Below are 12,419 nucleotides of genomic sequence, written 5' to 3' on the forward strand. Positions count from 1 at the left end.
GGCTTAAATACTTACCCAATTAAGCCAAGAAAGCTTGTTTTCTCTTTCCTAGGTTTTCCATGGAACGTTTGGGGAAGAAGATGATATAAAATTATTTTTATTTCTAATTAATTATTTATCATCTATTAATTTTTCTCATTCCCAATTTAATCATTGCCCTTTTTTAAATTTCCATGGATGAATAATTAAAAATATCTACTAACTTTTCTTTAATGGTCTAATTACTATATAAGGACCTCAAGTTTTTAATTTCATAGCTATTTAATCCTTCTAGCTACTAGAATTCAACTTTTGCATTTTATACGTTTAATCCTTTCTGTAATTAAGCACATAATCGGTAAAATTTTCTTATCAAAATTTTCATATAATGTTCCTATCATAATATGGACCATGCAATAATATTAAAATAAATTTTTTTTTCGGCTCAGATTTGTGGTCCTGAAACCACTGTTCTGGTTTTACTAAAAATGGGTTGTTATGTAAAAGAAGGAACAGAACCTTCCATGACTTGGTTCGTTCAATGTTAAGCTATTCAAAACTTCCTACTTCCTTCTAAGGATATGCAATACAAACGGCTTGATATATTCTAAATGATATGCCAACCAAGTCCACTTGTAAGACACCTTATGAAATGTGGCATCGAAAGAAACCCACTCTTAATCACTTTAGAATATGGGCTTTTCTAGCACACGTTATGGATAAGGATGCAAAGAAGTTGGATGCACTTATAGAATTGTGCATGTTAGTAGGATATCCCAAAGGAACAAAGAGAGGATTGTTCTACAATTCGGAAGATAATACGATTAAAGTTTCTACTCATGCTACTTTCCTCGAGGAAAGCTACATGGATAACTTTAAACCTCAAAGTAAAGTGGTACTCGAGGAACTTTCAGGAGTGGTATAACAATCACCAAGTTCAATTCTTGAGGAAGTTATAGAAAGACCTGCAAACAGTCAACAGCATTAAGGATTCTATCATAGTAGAAGAGTTTTTCAGAAATCAGACTTATTCATCTATGATGGTAGTATTTATAATACAGAAGCCAATCATGAGGATGATGATCCACTCTCTTACAAGGAAGCTATGCAAGACTTTGATTCCAAGCTCTAGAAATATGCCAGGATGTTGAGATGGATTTTATGAAATCCAATATGGTGTAGGAACTTGTAGACTTACCGATTGGGATTAAACCCATAGGGTGTAAGTAGATCTACAAGAAGAAGAGAAATGTGGAAGGCAAAGTGGAAACACACAAAGCTAGACTTGTAATGAAAGGCTATACATAGAAAGAAGGCATCGGTTACGATGAGACCTTCTTTCCAGTAGCTATGCTCAAGTCTATCCGCATACTCTTATCCATTGCCATTGTTCTTAATTATGAGATACAGCAAATGAATGCCAAGACAACATTCTTGATTGGCTATCTTGATGAGACCATTTACATGGCTCAACCCACTGGCTATGTTGTCACATGAAAGGAGCAGAAAGTTTGCGAAGTGCTAAGATCCATTTATGGACTTAAGCAGGTATCCCGCTCATAGAATAAAAGATTTGATCAAATGATTAAGACTTTTTTATTTGAGCAAATCATTGATGAACTTGTGTTTAAAAATGTATAAAGCAAAAAAAGGCGGCCTTCCTCATTTTGTACGTCGATGATATTCTACTTATCAAAAATAATGTAAGAAAATTGTCATAGGTTAAACTGTGGCTAGCTCAACAGTTTAGCATGAAAGACTTGGGTGAAGTTAGTTATATTCTTGGAATTCGAATCCTTAGGGATCAAAAGAATAAAATGATAGCTCTATCTCAAGCTTCATAAATCGATAAGGTTCTAGAATGTTTTGCAATGATCGATGCGAAGCAAGGCGTTCAGCTGACTGCATCAGGTTTTCATCTTTCTTTAGATGACTGTCCTAAGACAGCGGAAGAAAGAGAGAATATGAGTAAGTTTCCATATGCTTCGATAGTTGGAAGCCTTATGTATGTGATGCTTTACACACATCTAGATTTTTCTTCTTCTTTTTTTTTTTTTTGCAGTAGGAATGATTAGTCGATATCAGGCGAATCCAAGTCTCAAGCATTGGTAAGCTGTAAAGCATATAGTAAGGTATCTTAAAAGAACCAGGGATTATATGCTTGTGTATTCTAGGGAGAACCTTACTCCTATTGGATACACAAACTCAGACTTCTAAACCTGTAAAAATTCAAGGAAATCGACGTCGGGAAATGTATTCGTTCTAAGCTGTGGAGCCATAGTATGGAGATGTGTAAAACAAACTTACAATGCTGACTCTACTATGGAGATCGAATATGTGGCTGTTTCTAAGGCAACGAAAGAAGCAATATGTCTTCGAAAGTTCTTAACCAAACTTGAAGTTATTCCTGGTATGGAAAAAGCTATAACACTGTATCGTGATAAAAGTGATGCAATAGCTAAAACCAAGGAAATGAGAAGTCATAAGTGAACGAAACACATTGATCAGAAGTATCACTTGATACGAAAGGCAGTATAACAGCCCTAATTTGACCCTATTCGGGAAGTGGTTTCGGGACCACAAAACTGAGTCACGATAATAATTAAATGTTATATTCTATGCTTATTATATGTGAAAGTGTATGTGTGAAAGTATAGTGTCTTAACTTTGTCATTTGAATGTGGAATTAGCTAAAAAGGACTTGTGTGTTAAAACTTAAAAATGTGATAGGAAGAATTTAGAGGGCCGAATAATGCATGGTATATTACAAGGAGGACTTGCATGTCAAATGGACCACTATTAAATTAGTGGACGGCAATGATGATAGTTGACAAGTAAAATATGTATTTTGTATTGTAAAATAATAACCTAATGAATATTATATGCATTCCATATTAGTATTATAATATTTAATGCTTTTATAAGAAGAAATATATTAATTAACAAAAGAAAATAGGTGAGAAAAACAAAGTTTTCATTCATTCTTCTTTCATTTTTGCCGAAATTTAAAGAAGAAGTAAAACAAAAGGTTCTTGGATATTCGGCCTTGGTGTTTCTAATTGGAGGTATGTTTGATTTTATTTCTTGATAATTTATGTGAAATTGAGTTAATTGCTAAGCTCCTTTCATAGCCCATGACTTAATTTTTGTTATTGGTTTGAAATGATGCATTCGGCTATGGGTTGTTTGGGTGTCTTTGAAGGTGTTATATGTTTTGGAAATGGTTTGATAATGATGATAGTTATGATTTATAATCAGTCATATAATTAGCTCAATTTGAAAATTATGTTTAATGTGTAAGTGCGTGATATACTTGGGTAAATGAATTTGTTTGAGTAATGCTTTAGTTGGGAATGTGTTTTTGTTATAATGCAAAAATATATATATTCGAGTGGGTATTAGTTAATATGAAATGGATGTAATGACAACGTATGTGATTGTATCTTACATTGGAATGATTAGTTAATTAGGTACGGTTGATAAAAACAAATGATGAATATGTTATATGAATGATTTTATTAATATGCCTTGTTTGAGGTACGATAATAAAAGACTTAAATGTTAGGTTTGTGCCTTAATTGTGGTTCGACAAGTAAGCATATTAGGTCATTATGGGTTTATTTATATGATAATGCTATATTTTTAGTATTGAATAATTGTGGCTTAATTGTTTAATGGCAATTGTCTATTATGGTGAAATGCAATGTTAACATTTAGTTGCTAGTGTTTATATGTGTGTTAGCCGAATTTGAACTCGAATAATGATTTGAGCACGATGTATTGTATTGAGATTATGCTTAAGTGAAATTATAGATATGTGATGAAATTGATTGGTGATATACATGTTTAAATAATATGAATGCAAAGAGTTGTGAAAGAGTAAATTGTAGTAAATCTGCTTGGGACAGCAGCTGTAACGTGATTTTGGAAAATCACCATAAATTTTGAGAGTGGAGTTAGAAGCTGAATAAATTATGTAATTAAAGCTTAATGAGTCTAGTTTCAAATGAAATCAACAAGAACATATTTTGACTTCTGTACAATTAGAAATTTGATTCGAAGTAAAGGGTGGTTAGATTAGTCAAACAGTGAAATAGGGAAAATTTTAAGAAAAATCTGGTATTAATTGGCCAAACCAAAAATTCTGAAAATTTTATGGATAAAAGATATATGAGTCTACTTTCAGGGAAAATTTACAGAAATTGATTTGGAGTTTCGTAGCTCCAGTTATAAATAATTTAGTGACTGTTGCTCAGGAAGACAGCTTATAGTGAATTTGTGATTATGTGGTAAACATTGATAAAAATTTGTTAATGAGTTGCTTATTGTTTTCTTATAAACTTACTATGATCTATATGTGTGAAAGTAATATATATATATATATATATATTATATTTTTGAAGTAATGCTTGAATAGTCGAATAATGACTAGTTTAAAATTGTTGAATTTAAGCTCAAGAGCATAGAGGGGCAAATTCGGATAAGGAAAAAGAGAAAGTAGTTGAATAGCCGATCTGAGACTGTTCAAAAATATTCGAGGTAAGTTTTAAGTAGTTAAATATATATAATATTCAAAAATGACATGACTAATTATGAGAATTAAGTGTTACTTGTCATATATGTACATGGCCGAATGGCAATTTGTATTGGAAGTAAAAAGTGATATGTTTTCATGATCAAATGATAGTGTTAGATGAAAATGAGTAGGATTTTACGTGTAAACTATTATGTATTTAAATGTGAGTGATGAAATGAGATAAAAGTGAATGAAATGTAGGATGATATATTCGAATAATGCTTGTACCTAAATTGGTGTGATTGTGTTATATAAAACTTGTTGATTTGAATATTGTATTCAGGTCTTTGAGCCTAGCAGGCTATAATGCCGGTGAGATACTATTCGGGCCTTTGACCCTAGCAGGCTATAATGCTGGTGAGATACTATTCGGGCCTTTGAGCCTAGCAGGCTATAATGCCGGTGAGACATTATTCGGGCCTCGAGCCTAGCAGGCTATAATGCCGGTGAATGAATTCGGGTTTTTAAACCTATCAGGTTGAATACCGGTGATTTGATAAAAGTCTAAAACTAAGATACCTTGTGTTAGAACGACAAATGAATACATTCAATACGTTAAGTTGGCCAGGTACGTATTATGTATTTATATGTGAGTATGATTTGAATTGAATCATAAGAGCATAATTTGATACATATGTGAATACATGATATATTTATATCTATGGTTATGATACATTCGATCAAGGTGTGAAAGTATGTGAAAATGTTCGATTTATTTATGCCATACGAATTCAGATTAAGTGAAATTACAATGCTAATTGTGCATTATATGATTGTGTATGTTCAGCCAAATGGTAATATATATATAGGAAATGACCTTTTGAGAAATTTGATAATTGATGTATAATTGAGTTTATTTGTTGCATTGCTTAAAACTTACTAAGCCTATGAAAGCTTACTCGGTTTGTTATATTTCTTTGTTTTATAGATTGTTGATTCCAGTTACCTGCTCGGAAAGGGGATTGTCAGCAACTCGTCACACTATCTGTCTTTTGGTACTACTATATTTTGGAGCTAGTATGACATGTATAGAATAGACTTAAGTGAATGATATTTTGAAATGTTGATGTATATAAGCCATGAGTAAATGGAATCTTTTGAATGTTTGTATAAAGTTAACCCATTCCGGCGACGGATACGGGTTATAGGGGTGTTACAGGCAGTAGCTGAAGGAATTTTAGATGTGATGAAAGTAGCTTCTGAAGATAACCTTGCGGATCCATTTACTAAGACTCTTGTAACTAGGAGTTTTAACAAACACGTCAAAGATATGGGAATGCAAAACATGGCACATTTACTTCACTAGGGCAAGTGGGAGATTTTTGGGAAATGTGTCGATATTGTAGTAAACATGTAATTCTTTCTATTTATTTGAACGATGAATAAATAGATAAATTTAATTTCACATTTCACTATTATGTCTTTTTTATTTTTGTCTTTTATATTTTGCATGGCTTTACTAGCAACAGTGGAATTCATAGCTTAATTAAAGATTTAATGATATCCTCTCATTGGCTTTGTGTGGATTGATAAATATGGAACATGGCCACGGGTTGCTGGTTCTCGAATGAGCAATTTATCACAGTCATTTGTTGAAAGTGATCATACTAATCATTAAGAAGACACAATGATGACAATAAGAGAAAATAAGGTTGTATTGAGTGAACAGATTTAACTCAAAGTAATCAATGATATCATATGAGGGTAACACACACATGACGAGGTCATTGGACAAAGTAGTTGGATGAATTGCTTTGGTAAAGAGTATACAATAAAGAGTTTTCAATCATGGTACTTCTTGTGGACTAACTCCATGATTAAATAATTGTGAATTATCGGAACGATGCTTTTGGACCTAATTGTAATTACTAGAGCTAATTGTGTATGTTCGATTAGTCCCTCCACTAGCTCAACAAAAACTCCATTGGACTACATTTGAATCAGAAGTAAATTCAATGACTTAGAAAATAATTCAATTGAGTCGATTTATCCAATGTGGAATTAAATTAGGTAGTCATGAGAATTGTTCAACTAGAAATTTGATTAAAGAATTTTTTTGAAAAATTAATTTGGAAAATCTAAGTGATATTTTGGACAAATTAATTTTGATCAAGTAAAGTTAAATTAATCAAATTAATTAAAATTAATATGATATTTTAGAAATTAATTTTCAAGTCAGGCAACTGGTCCAATGCGTAATTGAACTTAAAAATTGGACCTGAGATCGTCAATTGGGCATAGGAGTCCAAAACCAAGAACAAGACCCAAAACTAGTTGAACCGGGCTCGGTATGTGAAATCGGACCGATGGTCTAACTGGTGCCTAGACCGAACCGGTCGGGTCGTCACTGACCTGGACCGAACATACAATAGCTGAACCAGCTTGGGGTGTCATAAAGGTGCCGAAATTGCATCATCGGAGACGGTGGTACTGGTGGCAGTGACGGCGGTGCCCGGTGGCTGGCAACAGTTCGTCTTCGGTGGTTGAGTAGCGGAAGAGTTACACTTCTGTAGACATTCAATTTTGCCCGGGCCCAGAAATAAGTCCAAAAACAAAAATAATAAACCCAAAAACGAAGTCCAAGTTCAGTCCAGAATTACAAATATAATTTGGCCCGATCGTAATGGCCCATTACTTGAAAAGATCTAAGGTCCACCTACAAGCTACTCATATGGAAATATAATCTTCAATGATAGGCAATCTTAGATATGATATGCAATCTTAGATATGATACAATCTTAGATATGATTGCAATCTTAGATATGATATGCAATCTTAGAAGATATGATTTTGTAATCTTAGAGATTTAATTTGTAGATACCTTTTAATCTTAACCATTGATGTAATTGATCTGTACCGTTGGATTTGAGGAGGTTCAACTATAAATAGAGGCCTCTCCTTTCATTGTAAACACACTGGAGTTTTGGGAAACAATAAAAATTTTTGAGAGCTTTCACTCAAATTTCTCTCCCTCTTATGTTCTTATTTTCTACGGTTTGTTCTTATTTTATTCATTGTTCATCTTCATTTTTCAACCCTTTTTATTTTGATTTAATCCATGTTTCCCTGATTTTTTTTATATTTTAATTTTTTAATAATTTTAGTATCATATTAAACTCTTTCATTTTTTAATAATTTTTTAGTATTACTCTTAGTAAATTATTTTTAAAATTTTATTCAAATCATTATTTTAAAAAATATATATTTCATTTAATTATCATATTTTATCCAAAAGTTTTTCTAAAATGAGGCAATGTTTTTCAGATTTAGGAATTGGAAATAGTGCCCTAACATCTTGGAGTTGCGATTTCTGTTTGTCTAAATGCCTAAAGTATCCTTCTAAATAGATTTTGTAAATCACGAGATGATTTCGATCGCCATTAGAGTTTAAGAATACCGTGTCCTATTATGATGGATGTGATGTTTGTATTCTTTCAGAGCTAAGGAATCTCGATTTTTCAACTTAAATAATTTTGGTTTTAAAAAAGGGATCCTATTTTTAAATCCTTTCAAAATTTTGACATTAAGATAGAAAACTATTCAATTTGGTACCAATTTTGAGCGTTGCGAGTGTTAATCCTTCCTCGTACGTAACCGACTCCCGAACCTGTTTTCTTAATTTTCGTAGACCAAAACGTTTTATAAGGTGATCCAATCACACCTAAAAAGGTTGGTGGCTACTTCCGTTTTCATTTTTCAAAATTCGATCCCTATTTTTCAAACATCCCTTTAAAAAATGGTTTCAACAGCTTGGCGACTCCGCTTGGGACTTAAAAGAGTCAAGCCAAGAAATTGAGTATTTTCTGTCTTAATGTCGGAAGTTTGGAAAATTTAAAGTTGGATCCTTTTTACATGTGTTTGCTGCATATGTTTGTTACCTTATTGCTGTACATTACATTTGCATGACCGTTGTGGTCACACCCTTAAGTGGGAGTGAGAAGCTACGCTTTCGTAAGGTTTTCACCTTCGTATGAGCTAGTGGATTGCTTTCGGGATACTGTACCTATGTCTTCATGAGATTTTCATCTCCGTATGGCCATAGGGAAATGTGTCCCCCTGAACTGAACTGAACTTGGTCTATATGAGCTTATAATGGGTGAAGACTAAGGAATATGCTAGTTCAGGTACCCTGGCTTTAGAGCTAAAACTCATATAGTGAACTTTAAAGAGTTTAGGAAAGATAGTGATAACCTTTAGTAAGCTACCCTTGTAAGTACTTGTTTATTATTATTTTTTTTATGATACTGACCTATTTTTATTTTACTATCATTGCATGTCATTTGGCATTTAAAGGTGTCGATTCACGGCTCGGTTTCTAGATTAGAAAGTTTTGTAATGAGGAATGAATACCTTGATAGAGTGGAGGACAATGCTTCTGTCTGTACCTGGTCAGAGAAAACCCAGTTAGAGAAAGGAGATAGTGTCACTGAGGGATATAAGTTAGAGTTATGGGACTTCACCCGTATTAATTCGACGCAGAATGAGTTTTAGGAGCTGGGAAACATTTGGGCCCAATGGGATGACGAGGCTAAGCAGCTTTTCTATCAGAATTATGGAGACCTTCCCTATTGCTAGACGTCAAAGTAGATAGGCACTTGTTTCGAGCTATGGTACAGTTTTGGAACCCTGCTTATAGTTGCTTTACATTTGGTGATGTTGATCTTGCACCTACTTTGGAGGAGTATACGACTTTACTGCATTGCCCGAGGATTCAGGGTCACAAGGCTTATGTTAGGCCTGCTAGTCTTCCAACTTTTGCAAAGAAGTTAGTGATGATTACTGGGATGAGTGAGCAGTGGGCTGTAGCTTGTATACAGCAAAAAGATGATAGTAAGTGCGTTTCATGGTCCGTTTTGAGGGATTTGATATCGACACATCCAGACGTAAAGAAAAGGGTCGACGTCCTGGCTTTTAGTATTTACGGTATGGTGATTTTCCCAAAGACGTTGGGGCACATAGATGAGGCAGTTGCGGATTTGTTCGATCGTGTTGGTAAGCAGAATACACCGATACCAGCAGTCCTAGCTGAGACATTTAGATCTTTGAGTGCATGTCAGAGAGCCCGCGAAGGTAGATTCATTGGATGTGCACAGTTGCTGTTGGTTTGGTTCCACAGTCATTTTTGGAAGCTTGATAAGGTTCCTTACCGAGTATTCTTTGAGGGTTATTCTCCCTTAAAAGAAGCAGTAGACATGCTGAGGAGAGGTGACATTTCAGAGGAGAGGTGGATAGACATTCTTCAGAATCTTCGAGAGGAAGATGTTATGTGGAAGGCTCCTTGGTTGGTTCCTAGTGAAGTCCTTTACCGCTATGGCAGTTTTGATTGGATCCCTTTGCCAGGAATTTGGGGAGTTGTTGGATATGCACCATTGCTTGTTCTAAGGCAATATAGAGCGAGGCAGTTCATACCGGTTACACAGGGTCTAGCTCAAAATGATTTCTCTTATAAAAGAGATCACTATAAGAAGAAGATGAGAAAGGTTTCTGAGGCTTGGAAGAAGCCTTTCTGTATGAAGATCTTGACCAAAGGCTCGACGTCAATCCTTGAATATAAAGGGTGGTTTAGTAGAAGAGTCAACAATAATGTCCCTAGGCCAATTTTGGGAGTGGCTCGATTATTAGAGGAGAGCTTACGAGTGATTCCATCAGAGTTGGAGGTTATGAAGCAAGAGTTCGAGAGAAAGAATTCGGAGATTGAAAAGAGGATTGAGAAGCTCGAAGAGGAAAAAATTTGCTTAAGTCACGACGTCGATGTTCAAAAGATGAAAGTCGAGAAGGTGAAAAAGGAAAAGAGAAAGATCGAGGAAGATCGAGATGATTTAAAGACACACTACAAAAAGGCCCAGGTAACATTGAAAAGGGTCGGATTAGGGAGATCTCCAGAGCAGTGGTAGCAAGAGATTCAGGAAGAAAGAGCCAAAGCCGAGTATTGGGAGAAGAAGTTCCAAGAGATGCAGTCGCGTAATCAGGCCCTAAAGATGGAAAATCAAGGATTAAAAACTAAGGTGGCTGAACTTGGACGATCTCTTCATCATCACCGAAGTCGTAACCTTATAATCGAGTTAAAGGCAAGCTTGAATAAGATCGAGGAAATGAAGCACGATATTGGAAGGTTGGAAGCAGCACTACAGGGCTGTGAGCTACGGATTAAGCAGCTCGAGGCAAGAGAACAACAGTGGAAGGGAGAACTTCACCATCTTCAGGATCAAGTTGGAAATAGGGATTATCTCATGGGAGAAGCCTTAGTTTAGATTTGAGAGGTTGTTGAACACTTGTAAGATTTAGCAGTACAAGCTAGAACGCTGAGTATAATGTATGAGTCATCGTCAAACAAAGGACGAGAGTTAACATTGTAATTAGATAGGGTTAATACTCTAGGCCTACGGGCGAAAGCTTATTTGTAATCCGTTTTATGAAAAGATTTTTGTTCCTTAAATAACATTTTCTAAAATGAAATTGAATCAGAATTGACATCTTTTTGCATTCATACATTTGCATTTCATAGTATCTCATTGTATCATATACATTCAAGTTTATAGAAAGACCCTAATTAGTTAAAATTAATAGGGAGAAAGAGAGTAAGAGAAAGAAAATTTGGAAGCAACACATCACTACAGAACTCATGCAAAAACTAAGAACATGGACCAAAGATTTGAATAGTTATAGAAGGACACGCAGGACCAATTGCAAGAGCAATTGGAAAATATGCAAAACGACATGAGGGAGCAAATGTTGGAGGCACAAATGAACATGATGGTTGAGATGGCCCAACTTCTGAGGGCCACTGATAAGGGAAAGGCTCCTATGGCAATTACTGGCGAGGAGGGTGAGGATCATCCTCCAAGTTTCACCCCACCTCACGTGCTTACACAAACTGAGGCACTTCCTAGGAGGCCATCTGTCACTATAAGGCCCCAACAAGGGTCGGTCGATACTGGGATCCCCATGAATTTCCTAACTGGTTCAGGATTCAATTTGGGTGACAATCTTGCAAATCCTGACATTCCTGACTTAAACATGGCTGAAAAAGAGGATCTAAGAACTGAGGCTGCAAGACAGTTGGAAGATCGCTACAAATGGTTAGAGGAAAAGTTAAAGGATTTAGAGAATGCTGATGGGCATCATAGGGTTGATGCCAAAGATCTAAGCTTGGTCCCAGACTTGGTGCTTCCTCACAAATTCAAGATGCCAGAATTTAAGAAGTACAAAGGGACTACTTGCCCAGAAGCCCATATTACGATGTTCTGTAGGAGGATGACTGGGTATGTGAATAATGATCAATTGTTGATTCACTATTTCCAAGACAGTTTAATTGAAGTAGCAGCCAAGTGGTATAATTAACTGAGCTAGGCCAAAATAAGTTCATAGAGGGATCTTGCACAGGCCTTCATACAGCAGTACAATCATGTGACTGACATGACTCTGGATAGGATCATGCTGCAAAACATGGAGAAAAAGCCTAATGAAAATTTTAGGCAATATGCACAGAGATGGAGAGAGGTACCAATGCAATTTCAAACACCGTTATTGGAGAAGGAGACTACCATGTTGTTCATCAACACTCTGAAAGCTCCATTCATCACTCACACAAAAGCTTTACGGATATAGTCATGGCGGGAAAGATGATTGAGAATGCCATAAGGGGTGGCAAAATTGAGGGGGAAACAACTAAAATATTGGCCCCAAAGAGAAAGGATAGTGAAGTGAATAACACAAGCACTTTCAACACGAGGGCAACCACAGTTGGTCAACCTAAAATAGCTGCGGTTGAGCAACAGAGTTCTTAAAGGTAGGAGTCAGGTACAAGGCAGAATTCTGAAAGGATGCAATTCACACCTATCCCCGTGACGTATCGTGAGCTCTA

The 12,419-nt window shown here is 35.4% G+C and overlaps 1 protein-coding gene across 1 annotated transcript; it reads left to right on the forward strand.

Moving 5' to 3' along the window:
- Positions 1–11,272: 11,272 nt before the first annotated feature.
- LOC108484886 (uncharacterized) lies at positions 11,273–11,896 on the forward strand. Its single transcript, XM_017788771.1, has one exon. The coding sequence runs from the start codon at positions 11,273–11,275 to the stop codon at positions 11,894–11,896; it is 624 nt and encodes a 207-aa protein (XP_017644260.1).
- Positions 11,897–12,419: the final 523 nt, after the last annotated feature.

The sequence above is a fragment of the Gossypium arboreum genome, chromosome 6 (genome assembly GCF_025698485.1).
Source record: "Gossypium arboreum isolate Shixiya-1 chromosome 6, ASM2569848v2, whole genome shotgun sequence".
Taxonomy (NCBI): Eukaryota; Viridiplantae; Streptophyta; class Magnoliopsida; order Malvales; family Malvaceae; genus Gossypium; species Gossypium arboreum.